At 36.2% G+C, this 16,680-nt stretch overlaps 2 protein-coding genes across 2 annotated transcripts; one reads left to right on the forward strand and one right to left on the reverse strand.

Moving 5' to 3' along the window:
* Positions 1-177: 177 nt before the first annotated feature.
* On the reverse strand, positions 178-12,367 carry plekha8 (pleckstrin homology domain containing, family A (phosphoinositide binding specific) member 8). The gene is made up of 13 exons (XM_042740820.1): positions 12,182-12,367; positions 11,660-11,776; positions 10,702-10,857; positions 8,911-9,041; positions 8,503-8,661; positions 8,380-8,420; positions 8,194-8,294; positions 7,833-8,103; positions 5,839-5,924; positions 4,492-4,550; positions 3,808-4,009; positions 3,634-3,695; positions 178-2,008 (listed from the first exon to the last, which is right to left on the reverse strand). The coding sequence occupies exons 1-13, from the start codon at positions 12,219-12,221 to the stop codon at positions 1,811-1,813; spliced, it is 1,623 nt and encodes a 540-aa protein (XP_042596754.1). The 5' UTR covers positions 12,222-12,367; the 3' UTR covers positions 178-1,810.
* An 879-nt stretch (positions 12,368-13,246) lies between these two features.
* fkbp14 (FKBP prolyl isomerase 14) lies at positions 13,247-15,149 on the forward strand. The gene is made up of 4 exons (XM_042740825.1): positions 13,247-13,611; positions 14,044-14,195; positions 14,362-14,489; positions 14,839-15,149. Exons 1-4 carry the CDS (start codon positions 13,415-13,417, stop codon positions 14,995-14,997), a joined length of 636 nt encoding a protein of 211 aa, XP_042596759.1. The 5' UTR covers positions 13,247-13,414; the 3' UTR covers positions 14,998-15,149.
* Positions 15,150-16,680: the final 1,531 nt, after the last annotated feature.

Consider the following 16,680-nt stretch of genomic DNA (forward strand, 5'->3'; position numbering starts at 1 on the left):
ACTGAGTGTCATAACGGCGATATAACATTACTTGTGTCTAAAAAGGTCACTTGAATGGATAATGCTTGTTATTGGTCACCTCATGAATTTGAAAATACAAAATTGATCTGTTGCGAGAAATTTAGCATATTGTTGAATAAAATTTTTTTTTTTAAAAGAAAACCACTTGAGACAATATAGTGTAATTTACATACAATTTAAAAAGTACAATTAGCAAATACATATAAAAAGGCATACCATATAGACATTTTAATACTAGTGAATGGCCACATGGATACTGTGTGCTATTCTTAGGATGTCAAAACTTCAACTGAATTAAAAGAGACAGTTAATCCACAACAAGATATTTTGAAGAATATTGTTAACCAAACAGCTGACAGTAGCCATTGACTTCCATGGTATATGTATTTTTTTCTCCATACTATGGAAGTCAATGGCTACCATCAACTGTTTTGTTACCAACATTCTTCAAAATATCTACTTTTGTGTTCAACAGAAGAAATAAACTCATACATGTTTGTTGACACCATGCGGTTCAAAAACTTAATATCTTATATGGAACAAAGAAGATATTTTGAGAAATGTCTCATGATTTTATATTCTTGATAACTTTCTGTTTACCTCAAAATATCTTTTACGTTCAGCAGAAAAGGAAAGTCATACAGTCATACAATCCTTACATTTACAATGCTAGGAAGGCATATTTATAAAGCCTATGGTTTGTCGTATTTTACTTTAAAACTTTGTGGAATTCAATTAAAATAAAATCTAAACCTAAGAGAACAGTCATCCTCATATTATGTGTGAATCATTTAGTAATCGAAATCTAGATTAATGTCAAAATATAAAAACAATCCATGCAATGCAACATGCACAAATTTGTATCATTCATATGATTTGAGAATAGGCATAGTGTGATTCTTACAATAAAAATCAACAGTTAGAATTAATATTCATATAAATAAGTCAATAAATAAAGTCACTGAGGAAATATCATGACATCTTTCCTTTTGTAGAGAGAGCCACAGCTACATAATCTCAATAGTAGGAAATCTTTCCACAAAATCACGAAGAAGAAACTCTGCTTTGGTCCCTCTCACCAAGTTGATCCTACAAGTCCTGAATTGAGTTATCATGAATGTGTTTAAACTAAGATTATGTCACTGCAAAAAATAGCCCACCACATTATCTATACTTAACATAAGTACTTGGTTTTATGAACAAACTGCATGTTTATCTGAATCCCCAAAAGTCTCTGAATAACTTCTTAGTTTTGTGCTAGTCTAAAACGAGCGAGATGTGAGTATATGAACAAAAGTAATGCAATATCTCAAGTGAGGAGAAAAGCACATGTGCAGTTTTACTGTAAATAAGGATACTGCGAGTAACACCTTCACTGCCAGGTAAACACTATCTTCAGCTTATCTGCCGTTGTACTCTCATGCCTAAAAGTGTATGAAAAACATACAACCAGTGTCAACAAAACACTTGATCACGCCACTGAAGGTTTCTAAAAATATACCTGTTCCCCGAAAACACTTGGAATCACACCCTGCCCCCCTCAGCTAGCATTATTTTGACACGGCTGTTTAAATTTCACAGGGATGACTGTTACTGGAGTCTGCATATGCCACATTATCCAACACACTCTTACTGGTCAGGCTTTGCAAGCCCTGCCCTCACAGAAACCTCCCTGTCTTCAACACTAACTTCGGGCTCGGGTACCACAGCGGGTGAAAGAGTTACAACTTCACCACTGAAACCGATGAGCTCCGTCAGAACCAAGCTCTGTTCACGTGTATTTGATTAGTCACACGATTTCATCTGATTCCAAGCCATACTCCTCATAAAGAGCATCCAGGATGGACAGCTGCTTCTCCATGGCTGGCAGGTAGACGTCTAGGTCTCGATGCATGCTGGTCGTAAAGCCTTCCTTCAGCTCATCGCCTTCATGAGAAACCAGAGCAGCCATGAAGCCCTCATAGGATGGGGCAGCCCGTAGAGCCAGCTAAAATGAACATAAACACAGTCAGAAAGGCCTAAGGGGGGTTGAAAGCATGTTGTTATGTTTTTACAAACCTGTATATTAATTTTATTTTCAATGGAACACTAAAATGACTTTTTTAAAGAATCTATGCACAGCCTGTGCCATAAAACTATCAATCATGACAACTCTCGGAATAGTTTTGCATTGTAATAGACATGCCAGTGTTAATGTATTTGGTCTTGGCTGAATAGATCTGCAACATTGCTGCCGAGCAAGTACAGAGACATACTACTGCAAGTATATTCAACGACAAGCTGCTGTGAACATACAGCATACATGAAATTATTTGTAGCATATTTATATGGGTGGAGCTGGGGGAGGTGGAGGGTTTCTGATAGTGTGCTATAGGGCGATATGGCCAAAATCATGATACGAGTATATATAATATATATATATATATATATATATATATATATATATATATATACACACAGACACACACACTTATAAGCAAATAAATAAGAAAATATACATACATTTTATCAAAATAACAAAAAACAAAAAAAATAAAAACAACATAAATTTCAAAAAAATAATAACAATTATAAACAAAAAAAAAAAAAATAATACAAACATAAAAGTAAAAAAAAAAAAAAAAATGCACTGAAAAAAGTAAACAGTCAGTGATTATATAAGAATAAGAAACATTACAATAGGAGCAAAAACTACAGAAGAACAGATAAATGTAGAAATGCTACATATACTGTATAAACTAAACAAATGTATTAAAAAAAACACTGCATCTTAACTGTGTAACTTAATTATAAATTTCTTCTTATTAAAGTTACAAAAGTGCTTTTAGTCGAGAGCAGTGAGACATTTTTCTCTTTTGTTGTTTGATGAACATGAATGACAGACAACAGGAATATTAGACTGCTGTCACTTTAAGAGCTGCCCGGATCCAGTATACTGTTACAGATGTTTTCTTTCTCAGCTGTTTGCTTTCACTTAAGACCTAAATTATTGCGTTCATTAGGATACTTGCAAAGACGGGCATTTTGATACATACAAGTGTGTGTATTTAACTGTTCAAGGCCTATAAAGTGCTCAGAAACATTCTCTCAGACAGCTCATGCCATGTTGTGATGATGTGATTGTTAGCAGATTGCATTATCAGCGTACACCATATAGAGAATGACTGCACTAGATGTTTCATAGAGGGCCATAAAAGAAATTTTCTAAATAAATAAAATGGCATAAATGGTCAGAGCCAATAGCCTGAAGGGCAGTGCTCTAACATGTAGCTTCCTGTCTACTCCATACTGCCTTATTGCAATAAAATGGCAAAAATAAAATATAAATATACGTTTTAAAAAATTGTATAAATATAGGAGGCCCACACATAACAAAACACAAAACAAACCAAAAGAGAAAAATATATATTGTAGCCACAAACTGGTTAGTGGTGGGTTCTTCAATAGCATTTTTTTTTATTCAGAATGAAGTATGGTTAAACTGTATAAAGTTTCTCAATTTTCTCAATTTTGGTGTTTGACAGAAACACACACAGAACATGAAGTGACACTAGGGCATCAGACAAATGTTCCTTTAAAATGGAAAAACAGCACTCTTAGCACAACACTTACTGCAAAGACACCTCGAACAACCCATCCATGATATTGCCGTAGCGTCTTTCCATATGCCTTATCTGAAAGAAGAAAGGGGACATTAAAAAGCACTAACTGAAGGACAGTTGTTTGAACCAGTTGTTATTTTCTTTTTGCAACACAAACCGTTTTAGATTTGATCATCTGACTTACTAAGAGCTCCTTGGACATCCTTTATCCCTGTATTGATTTCAGAAAGGAATTCTTTGAGGAACTTGAGTCCACGTTTAAGCCACAGCAGCGCTTCTGTGGCCGAGTTCCGCACCTGTGTCACCTCCGTCTCCACCTCATGCAGCACGATGCTCTGCAGGGTGGGGAAACTCTCAGGATCGGACACCACCTTCTGCTGGATTTTCTGATGGAGAAAATAAGGAGGATGAACTCTCAGACCAAGCTATTATGCCCTCTAGTGGTAATGGTGACATCCAGAAAAAGTACAGCGAAATTACAGTACCCTGTTAAATACTTCAACTGATAAACCCAAGGGAAAAAGATCTGAAATCCCAAGCAATAATTCATATATCATAATATGTAAGGAAACCCATTACAAACCAGTCTCAATGTCGTCACAGGCATTTCTTTGAATGATCGAGCTTAACTAAATATTTGCTGTATTATTACAGTAATTACTCATTACTGCTCATTATTACAGATCAAATTACTGTACTGGATGCACTGAATTATAATTGTCAGATGCATCAAGCATTTTTCACCCCAATACTAATGACATGCACGTCATCTTAGAACAGACTTATAATCTGTAAACCCACTGCTCATGTCATTCAAAATATGTATGTATTATTATAGATGTATTTCATTGTTTGCATTTACACTTACCTTAATGTTTCCCACAAAATCCATTTTAACTGGAGCAAAGACAGTTGGTCCAAGCTTGTCTGAGGGAGAAAGTCTTTATAAGTACTTTGTTGGTTAAGCTGTTAGTTTCATCCTAAACATGCACTACTGTTCAAAAGTTTGGGGTCAGTAATTTTTTTTGGAGGAAATGAATACATTTATTCGGCAAAGAAGAATTCACTGATCAAATGTGACAGTAAAGAATTTTACAGGAAATGATAATTGCAAAAAAAAAAAAAAAAATATTCCAAATTATGTTAAACATTTAATCAATCCCAAAAAACAATATCATGATTTACACTAAATTATTACATAGCACAACTGTTTTCAATATTGATAATAATATTAGTTAAAAAAATAGTTTACTGTGAGCCAAAATCAGCATATTAGAATAATCTCAGAAGAAGCCTGGAGAAATGACTGCTGAAAATGCAGTATTGCCATCACAGGTATATATTACATTTTAAAATGCTTTATGGAAAACTGCACATTTTTCTTGTAATTACATTTCAATTTTTTTAACTGTATTTTGGATTAAAGAAATTAGCTGAGGGAGCATAAAAAAAAAATCTTACCAACCCCAAACTTTTGAATGGTAGTGTACTCATATATTGGTGAGGGTCACAGTAACTGTGAGTCAATCACACATAAAATTCAATGTGAAGGTCTAGAAACATTTGTGGGAAATAACAATTTGTGCCAGTTCATGTGCGGTCCAATGATTCATCTGCACAAAGAGCTACTGTATGCCTTTAGTGTATTGAGTCGCTACAACCCAGAGAGAAACACCTTTAATCTTTACCCAATCCCAATCACCTTCAGAAGCATCATGCCCATTCTATATAGAAAAAAAGTGAGGCTTAAAAACTATACCAGTAGCAAACCAGTGCATGACATATCAATCACCTTTGATACCACCTTAAGAAGAAAGTGATGAAAAGTGAGGAAAATCTTTTGTACAAAGGTTTTATAATTGATTGGCGACACAGATTTTCTTGTTTTTGGCCCTGGTTCTTGGTCAGATACTCACCGAACTGTCCCAGTATAAAGACATAGCAGAGCATGCAAGACCATGCCTGAGGGAGAATGAGGTATTAACTGTGCAGACTAACATGAGATGCAAATAAATAAAAATCATGAGCACATGGTGAACTGACACATGCACAGAGTAACAAAAATCTATGTCCCCAGTAGCATTACAACAACATTTAATAAGCACAATAAATTAGATCTCCGAAAGTAGAGAATGAAAACCTGGACTGATGGGAAAACAAACAAAGCAACGAAGGGGTGGAAAAGGGAGAAAGAGTGAAAGATAGAGTGTCCTACCTAAAACTGGTACTATAGCATAGCAAGAATCCAAAAAGGCTTGTGTGGGAATACCACTGTCGTCCTCCAGTATTATATCACTAAATCTACAAGAAAAACCACAGACGTTCAGACAAGGACAATACATTAGTACACACGTCAACAAAACACATTTATTTGATGAAATAAAACACCAATACAAAAGCAGGCATAGCCAAAGCAGAAGAAAACCAGTTTGGAACATGCAGTCCTTAATTCAGAAAAGCACACATTATAAATGAGATTTTACAACCTTCACACAGTGATATAATACTGAAAAGGTTTTTATATCTGAATACCGACTCGTTGCTTTGATAACATTTCACATTACGGACAGTTCAATTTTATTTGGTTTCAGCCCAATGAAGGCAGTTGGAGCAGATTAATGTTGTAGATACGTGATAACCTCATTATTATATAAAAGAGATGAAAGAATTATGAACAGCAAAAGAATCTACAAACCCTCATCACAGGCTGGGCCTCATTTTGAGCGACCAAAAGAAAACATACCATGATAAACATTTAGTCATGAACCACTTTTGTCTTTACATGATGAAATCACTATGTTGAAACTGCAAGACATTTATTTCTTTGTTTCAGGACTTTTTACAAGCAAGGTACAAATACGAGTCTTTCCAGCAAAGGTGCTTGACCATTAACTTCTACTTGAAGGGACAGTTCAGCCATTAATGAAAATGACCCCGTGATTTACTCACCCTCAAGCCATCCTAGGTGCATATGACTTTCTTCTTTCAGATGAATGCAATCAGAGTTATATAAAAAAATGTCCTGGCTCTTCCAAGGTTTATAATGTAAGTGAATGGGTGTTGGGATTCTGTGTTCTTTTTTCATGAACACGTGTATGACAGTTAGTGGAAGACAGAGATTATGGTTTATTATAGAGTTTTAAATATGGATATTTGTCTTATGCAAATGCAATGCTTGGCTTCAGAAGACATTTATTAACCCCCCAGAGCCATGTTGAGCATTTTTTATGATGGATGGATGCACTTTTTTGGGCTTTAAAATGAGCCAGGAATTTTTTTAAATATAACTCTGACTGTATCTGACTGTCTGAAAAAAGAAAGTCATATTATGGACGGATTAATAGATATTTAATCATTTTTATAATATCATAGATAAACGTTTTGAATTTAAAAAAAAAAAAAAAAGGAAATAAGATTATTTATGAATCTTCCTTTAGAAATGGTCCAATTGGAAATGGTTTCATGCATAATGTGGAAGACAGTAAACCATTAACATTATGTTTGGACATTTCAATTGGATTTTTTAAATAGATTTGAACTACAATTAATCAAATATCAGTTCAATAATTAGTCAAAATTATAGGACACTGCTGTCATAAAAAAAAAAAAAAAAAAAAAAATCTCTATTTTACAGTGGGTCCAGATATCTGATATATTTAAAACAGTTTTTTTAACACATGTGATGTTAGAGAATGGTTTTTCTAAAAGTTCTAGTTTGGTGTGCATCTAGTTTGTGTGCATCTAGTGCTTAAATTTTTTTTTTTTTTTAAATAATGGAACAACAAAGGGTACCCTATTTGTGGAAAGTGCCTTTTACATCACGATCCAACCAGGTGAGACGCAACAAGTATGCAGTATAAAGGTCTGTCTTTTTTGTCCAAACTGAAAGCAAACTTTTAGGTGAGTGCAAATTGTTTTGTGTGGTATTTCACAGCAAGCCACCAATTCTTTCAACAGACTTTACCTTTGAATATACCTTTAACAGAACAGACAGGATTGATTGCTTGTCACTTTATCGGCTGCACCTGGTTACCCAGGACAAAATGTTACTCAATGGAGATTTATAGTCCCACAATCTAGATTTTTTACTGAAACGTTGACTTTGCATATACCACATTTATAAGTGTGTAGTACTTCTATGTATTTCTATGTGTGCAGTACATTCATCTTGTTCCCTCAGAGGATCACAGCAACGGAGGCGCCTCATACCTGTGGCTCATGGTACTGAAGAATGTGTCCACCTTATCTTCCTCTTCCTGTTTATTCTCAGACTGAGGCTCATTCTCTTCCAGGTCAGCCTGGATTTCTTCAGTGACCTTTTCTTCTTTGTTTTGTGTGGGGCTCACTGAGACTTCCTCTTGTTTTTTTTGGATCGGTATGTCCTTCTCTTCTCCTCCAGATTCTTCAGGGTCCTGTGTGCTTGATGTAGAGCCATTACGAGGCTCCATGGGTTCCCTTTGGTCCTCCATTAAACCACTTCCTAAACAGAACAAGGCAGGAAATGATAGCTGAGCTCTGCCAAATGCTGCATGCATAATCATTTCTGAATCTGACTTAATGTTTGTCATACTTGTAGACGTAGGTATGTTTTCTTGAGGAGATGGAGGTGGTTCATTTTCTGGTCCACTCTCATGTGCTGATGTTCCTGAGATGTTGATTAAGTCCTTTTGTCTGCATAACACACATTTTAAACATTGTAGAGAAAAACAAAAGCACATCTGACCCACAAGAGTGCATTACTATGAACTGAACTCACTTTTCTCCTGGGTGCTGATTTCTTGGATCAGTAGGTTTGATCTATGGAAAAAAGAAACATTCTATTTTAGGTTCTGACAAACTAAATGAAACTACAACCATTCAGTGGTTATATTTAACATACCTTGTGAGGTTTGATGGTAGCCACAGGAGGAGAGCCTGGAGGGGTCCGACTCAGAAGGTCCGGACTGAAGGTCTGGCTAGCAATCTGCATACACTCCTCCAGGGTCTTCAAGAAGGTGGTGCAAGTGGACTTCACTAGATTTCCAGTTTCATCCCCTACCTGAAACCCACACAGAGCACAACTAAATTTAAGATCAGTCTGACTGTTTTAGGACTGATTTTTGCCCCTCATTATTGTGATAAAGACAAAAAAAATCATATTATAATACAATTCATTAGTGCAAGTCTGAGCTAATAAACACTCTGCATTGATGTTTGAACAGCTTAAATATAGTTTAATTGTCATAATATGTCCTTGGAAGGTGCAGTAAGTGTAGTGGAGGTTGACTCAAGACAAGCACTCCCTTACCTCCCCCGAATCGGCTGCCATCTCCACCTGAGAACTTTCTTGTATTTTGTTCACTTGCTGAAGGAGAAGGTCACAGTAAAGCCTTAGCTCAGACATTTTTGTTTTCAGAGCGTCTGTGTTTTCCTGGAGCTCTGAGAAGATAAAAGAGACTATTGTTGACATTATTTTCTTCATAGACTTGAATTGACAGCTCTTTGAAAAATTGCAAAATGAACAAGCGTCCTGATCTGAATGGGTTGTGTTATATCATTGGTTAAAGCCCCCATGAAATCATATGAAACACAGTTTCCTGTATTTGACATATTGTCTATTAAAACAACATTAAAACATATCATTTCAAGGGTTAGTTCACCCAAAAATGAAAATTAGCCCATGAATTACTCATTCTCAAGGCATCCTAGGTGTATATGACTTTCTTTTTCAGACGAATCCAATCGGAGTTATATTAAAAATTGTCTTTCATCTTCCAAGCTGTTTAATGGCAGTCAGCGGGTGTTGCAGTGCATCAGTCCAAAAGAAGTAAAATGAAGCGCATCCATTCATAATAAAAAGTGTCTCACATGGCTCCGGGGGGTGAACAAAGGCCTCCTACAGCGAATCGATGCGTTTATGTAAGAAAAATATCTATATTCAAAATGTAATAATCACTTTAATCTAGCTAGCACCAACAGATGTAAACGGAAGCAGTTGCGCATGTGCCGGTGAGTCTCGTGAAAACCAGCGTTTGTTTACAGGATCAAAGGAAACAAAGTTTCCTTACTTTAGCAAAGGAAAACCAGTCTCCTCTTGTCTTATATCGAAATCCTCTGACATTCTGCTTTATAAATCCTTGATTTGTACTTCTAATTTGTGACTGTTGTTTTGTTTTGATCTCTCTGCTGCGCTTCCGTGTTCGTCACTTCTGAGCGGCCCATGCGCAACGCCAACCTCATACGTCCTCTGCCCAGAACTGCTTCCATGTACAACTGTTAGTGATTATTACGTTTTGAATATAGATATTTTTCTTACAAAAATGCATTGATATGTTACAGGAGGCCTTGGTTCACCCCCCGGAGCCGTGTGAGACACCTTTTATTATGAATGGATGCGCTTCATTTTACTTCTTTTGGACTGATGCACTGCAACACCCGCTGACTGCCATTAAACAGCTTGGAAGATGAAAGACAATTTTTTATAAAACTCCGATTGAATTCGTCTGAATTTGTAAGAAGAAAGTCATATACACCTAGGATGCCTTGAGGGCAAGTAATTCATGGACTAATTTTCATTTTTGGGTGAACTAACCCTTTAAAAAGACATTTAAAAGTTTGGGATCAGTTATTTAACACTTTTTAAAATTAAATTCAGCAAATTAATACTTTAATTCAGCAAGGATGCAATAAATGTAACAAAATTGACAAAAAAGACACTTTCATTGTTACAAAAGATTTCTATTTCAATTAAATGCTGTTCTTTTGAGCCTTCTATTCAACAAAGAATTGTTTCAACCTTTTTAGCACTGATAATAATATGAAATGTTTCTTGAGCACCACAATAGCATATTATGTGACAGTGAAGACTGAAGTAAGGGCTGCTGAAAATTCAGATTTATAGTTTCTACTGTATTTTTAATTAAATAAATGCAGTCTTAGTGACCATAACATACTTCTTTCAAAAACATTAGAACTGACTGCAAACTATCAACCGAGATGGTAGTTTATATTACATTATCATATTTCACTGTCATATTAATACACGCCAGATGATCTACATAGAATATCTTGTCTATTACGGCAAAAATACAACACTCACCTTTCTCTCTCTTGGTTCGGTTGTCTGTGAGGCAGGCTTTTGCAGTCCCCAGCGCCACAAGCCATTTCTGCCTCTCTGCTGCATTAATTGCCCTGAGATAAAAGTATTGTTCTCCTGGAATGATCAGATCAACCCTAGTGAAATCTGATGGGTGAACTACAATGAAGAGGGAGGACAAAGAAGACGCATAAGCAAAGCATGAGATCAGTCACTGTACAGTAGTTGTAATACAGTACTTGGGTGTTTCTTCAACTCTGGACACTTGGCCCAGTTAAAAAATAAAGTCTCTTCACACTCCCACTTGTTTATTTTACTAGTCTATTTCTGTGTTCGACAGTGAACACACAATTCTGCTCCTTTTCCCCATTTTATTAAATAATCACAGTGTCATTTTCATCACATCTCCATGAAAATGACATAGGATTGAATGGTGGAAATGATGGCAGAGGAAATGTACATTTTTCAAATAAATTGCTTTCCTTTCATAAGGCATAAGTCTAACTTCTTATCTTGCATTTTATTTATCCTACATATAGTCTCAAAATCTATTAGGGAGAACATTGTTGTTGTAGTGGCAATAATTATAAATCATTTTCAAACAGTAAATATTGTAAAAAGGTTGTGTACAGTTACAAAAATGCAATGATTCATACTTTCATGATGGATTTTTATAATTAAGATTAATAGATTAAAAAAGATAAAATGATAAAAATCAAATAAGACATTGGAAAAGTAGCAAAAAAAAAATCAGCGCTGAAGACAGTTTTAATTCAAACTTCATTAAAGAAAAACAGCTGAACGTTAGTTTTAATAAAAATCAGCCCCTGGGACATAAAAGTTCCCAAAGATGAAGAAACATCCACTTGCGTAAGCATGTGTTACAATATCGTGAAGCATAAAGAATAGCTGCTTGTGATGTAATGGTTATTAGGTTTCCTGCCCGTAAACTTTTCCTTACCCTGTATTTCACACACAGATATTTTGATGCTGCCCTTGCATCCCTTCCATGCATCTTCTTGAGAGTCATAGTAGGAAAGAGTGCCTCCCTCAAGAACAAACCAACGAGGCTGCCAACCTTAAGAGAAACAACAAAGCGATTATGAGATTTTTCACTGTAACTGACACATGTAACAATGTATTGATGACGCTGAGATCCATGAACATAATACGGTTTGACTTGTTCTTCCAGTCAAGTGGAGGCATTTAACAGGTCATAGTTAGAAGTGAATAAAACAGAATCACACATAATCTTAAGAGCAAAACAAACTTTTCTGAAAATGCTTTTGGGAGATGAGACGCATGTGGTTCAGTTGGTCCCAGCGTTGGAAAAAAAATATCGGCACAAAGAGCTAAAGAGGATGATGGCTTAACTTCATTTATACACTAACGTTAACGTTACTTGAGCTAGCAAACAGGCTAACTGCTTTTCAGACTTCCCTGATTAACGTCATGTAACTTTTGACTATCGCTGTATACATACCGCTGATATAGTTTGTCCATTTATAGAGAACTCCCTCCATGATAGACCTTCTCTTGACAATTCATTACTTAGTCGTGGCAAGACTGAGCCCAACACAGCCTCTTTAGAAACTCGAGATAATTCTTAACTACGACAACTATATCCGAAAGACGCAAAGTGACTGCTGGGAATTGAGATTACGCAAACGACTGGCGTAAAAGCTTCGAGAATATCAGTCCATGTGACCATAGAAGGATCGGCCCACGTACGTGACGTCTGTGGGATTTTCGTTTAGCGAACCTCTCATTGGATACGGTGTGAGTAGATGGGCGTGGTTGTGCTGAGACTATGTGTGTAATGTACAATGAAAATTAGACATTGGTCGCCAAGGCGTGTCCTCAAAAAATCTGACGAATAATAATTCAATGTTGTATTTTAGTGTGGCAACGTTTACGCTGGGAATCTGGGGAGTGTGTGCTGAGGTCCGAGAGTCGATTCTTTCGAACAATTCCTTTCAAATGAACTCAGCGAGTCTCTTACGCAATCCCGTTGTGACATCTCAACTTGGCCTATTACATTCTCTAAATTAAACGGTCGTTTATTATTACGTTTTGTTGTATTTGTGATGTGTTCCAGTAATTTGAAAAGTGTAATTTAGAACCTAAATATATAATTTGTATTTTTCTAAACAAAATTCATTATCTCTTACCTACATTTTTTTTGTAAGTTTAACATTTTAATAAGTTTCATATATTTTAATATGTAATACAGTCCAGTACATTAATCATTTCTGTCGTTTATAACGTTTATTTTTTTTTAATCCTTTTGTTTTTGAAAGCTGCAATTGTGATATTTCCCAGCGTGTTGAAGTCATAATTAAGCTCATAAAACAATATGTAATTTGTATTTTCAGAAATGATCTAGGCTATTTCAATATTTCATGCAATCAGTCATAAACATGTCAATTGTCACATTTCTGCTGTTTATTATTGTGAACACCGAACAGTCATAGTGAACTGCTCGTTTTTCAAGTTTGTGAACAATTTCAACCGATTCATTGAAAAGAGTCGACTCAAAGGAATGACTCGTTCACGGATCGGACATCCTTGGTTTGGGAAAGACCCCTGTAGAAATTTCGCTTGCCACGTAGTCGCGGCGGCACAACTTGAAGTTTGGGAAGTTTTATCTTAACTTTGTTGTGCATGAAACATTAGTTGAACAATTAGAGAGTGTTAAACGGTTCTTTATATTAAGATGATTCCAGAGTTGTGGGCATGCATTTTTTCTGCATTGTTCTTTTATGTGGATGGAGCAAAACTTCCGGAACCAGAGGTGAAAATAGAAGTTCTGTACAAACCTTTCCTTTGTCATCGTAAATCCAAATACGGAGATATTCTTCTGGTTCACTACGAAGGTTTTCTGGAGAGTAATGGCACAATGTTTCATTCCAGGTGACATCTAATCAACCATCTATTGCATGTTCACACTGCAGAAGAACTACCTTTATTAACCAAACCTTCCCCTTTTGCAATGAGAATGCATTGGTTAACTGTCAGAATGTGTTTATTGTTGCTGAATACACATTTTTTTTTTTTTTTGTAAGTTTAAACAGTTATGTTTTGTAACATTTCTGCTGGTTTCTGTTTGGTCCAGAATGATCATTAGCTGGTCATCTACCTTGATCCAAAAACCAGCTTGACCACGTTAGCTGTTAGTTGGTGTGTTGCTGACCCAAAATGGTTTAGTTTGGACTAGCGGATGACCAGTTAAGACCAGATAGGAACCACCAACCATGTTCCATAACACAACTCATGCTTGGATTTCCCACAGAGTGTGCATGTCTCTAGCTTTTAATACTAATGCATATGTCTTGTAATTGGCAGCCGCCATCATGGAGACAAAAACCCTGTGTGGTTTACGTTGGGGATCCGTGAGGTGATCAAGGGTTGGGACAAGGGTCTTCAAGGCATGTGTGCAGGGGAGAAGAGGAAACTGACCGTCCCTCCAGCTCTCGCATATGGCAAAGAGGGCAAAGGTGTGCCAGCAAGATTCATATGCATAAAACATTCGAGGAACTCTGGTGTTCTCCACCTTCTGCTTTTGAATTTGTCATTGACATTGCATTAAATCTGTCTAAAATACCCCTATATGAATTGTAACTCAGATTAGCTATATTGACCATGGCTATGCTGTGTTCACAGGTAAAATCCCTCCGGAGAGCACTCTGATCTTTGACATTGAGATCATCGAGATCCGAAACGGGCCTAGATCCCATGAGTCCTTTCAGGAAATGGACCTCAATGATGACTGGAAACTTTCCAAAGCAGAGGTTTGTCAAAACAGTTGCTTGTTTACAACTGTGCGTCAGAAAGCAGCTGTCCATCAAGCATTAAAGGTTCCAAAAGGGGTAAAAACAAAGCATCATAAAAACTATTTTTTATACAATGCAGTAGAATAACCATTTTTGGTTCCCCAAAGAACCTTTCATGGAATAGTTCTTAAAAGAACCATTTTTTTTCTTTTTCTAAAGAATATTTTAATAATCTAAAGAACCTTTTTTTTCTCACCATAAAGAAGTTTTTTTGCAATTGAAAGGTTACATGAATGTTAAAGGTTCTTAATGAAACCATCAATGCCAATGAGTTATTTGTGTTATTCTAAACACCTTTCTGTTTTAGGTCAAAGAATACCTGCGTAAAGAGTTTGAAAGGCATGGATATGCTGCCAATGACACCCATCATGAAGTTATGGTTGAGGACATCTTCCAAAAAGAAGATGAAGATAATGATGGATTTATTTCAGCTCGGGAGTTCACCTACAAACATGATGAACTATAAATACTTCACACTCCTGCATAACAGCATCAATGTTTACCTTCACAGAGATTCCAGTATTTTTCTCTTTGGGATTTACAGCTTGTCGGTATCATGTCATGTTTCAGTAGTTCTAAACAGGTTTTGTTATCTACAGATCATGTCTGTAATTTAAATGTTTTTTTTTTTTTTAGGTTTTTTTAAATACACTCAGGTGGTGGTATGATTGAGCTTTTACAGTAGGCCTATTTGAAGACTGTAATTCTTCTTCAAGTGCTAAATTCTGCCCAAAGAGAATGTTTGTCCCCAAAGTGCCTTTTGGCTGAAACATATTTCAGAACATTTCAGAGCTGATTTTTTATAGTATGTATGTGTGTGTCACTTTTTCAGATAACATTCTAAATAATGTTTAGAATGTGATTAGGTCGAATTGTCTGGAGTAGCCTATAAGTATTTAAGTGAATAAAGTACATCAGTTCTGTGCTGCTCATCACTATTGACTTTGTAGTTTTATACACCATCACTAGAGGGAGCTCTTCTCGTAGCCTGTTCCAAAATAACTGAAAATAGCTCAAATGTCTCGCATATACGGTACTCTTAGAAAATGTAATGTTTAATAATAGGAAACATTATTGAAAACGATGAGACGCTCAGTTAAAATGTAATTAAGTGGCCTTTTGTTGACAAATGGCATAGTCATCATCACACACCTACATAATGCAGAGATGAGTAGTGTGTGGTGTGCATAATAATTTGCATACAACAGCATATACTCAGTCACGTTTAACAGCATTCCATTCTTACTATGGCATTACAAAGATACTTAAACTTTTGTAAAATTTTGCATAAGTTTACAGTTCCATTTTAGTTTGCTCCGGTGGATCTGCCCAGTCTGAAATCATTTTGGATAAAACCTCGAACACAATAACTTCTCAGTGGTGCAACATTCAGTAGGTAATGTAGATCAAACCAAACTGTCCCCCAAACAGAACTGAAAATTTAATAATTACATCATATCTTGGATATCCTTCATCTAAAAACGTTTGCTTTAAAAATCCCCCTTTTAAATAATAAATAAGAGACTTTTCTGGAAAAAAGCAAACAGCCAAACAATAAATAGCTTGCGCCTACAGAGCAAATGTCTTTCTTTTAGGCAAATAACTGAAAAATTCAACGTTCAGCGTCTCTTAGATCCTTCAGCAGAGACAAATTACTGCAGAATGTAATAAGTGTCATTACAGTACATTGAGTCACTGAAACTGAAGTCAATGGCTCCACCGAATGATGGTTTTCTTCATAACATCTCTACACTGCAAGCGAACCACGCAACCAGACAAAATTAGCACGCCCTCTTAACAGATGGACTTCTCAAGATTCCATCCACAATTCCAGAAGACGCATCGCGCGCTTGCAGTGTAAACAGCGTAATTTATTGAAAACACAGTAAACTGGCTAGCTACTTTGCTGCAGCAACGTTTTTGTCATAAAAGTTGTTCTCGGGCATGGTGACCCGCACTCTTCGTTTCTCCTTAAAACGGCCAGACCGTGAAACTGTCCAGTTTCTCCGGCACGTGTTTTCACTGAAGGAAGGCTCCAGCTGAGAGTCGTCGTACGTCTCGTTGCTGATCAGATTGCCGTTCTTGTTGTCGCCGCCGGTTTGTTTCACCGACGTCGCATTTCCAAATTCCTGCTGGCCTTCTTTAAAAT

Source organism: Cyprinus carpio, chromosome B16 (genome assembly GCF_018340385.1).
Source record: "Cyprinus carpio isolate SPL01 chromosome B16, ASM1834038v1, whole genome shotgun sequence".
NCBI lineage: Eukaryota > Metazoa > Chordata > Actinopteri > Cypriniformes > Cyprinidae > Cyprinus > Cyprinus carpio.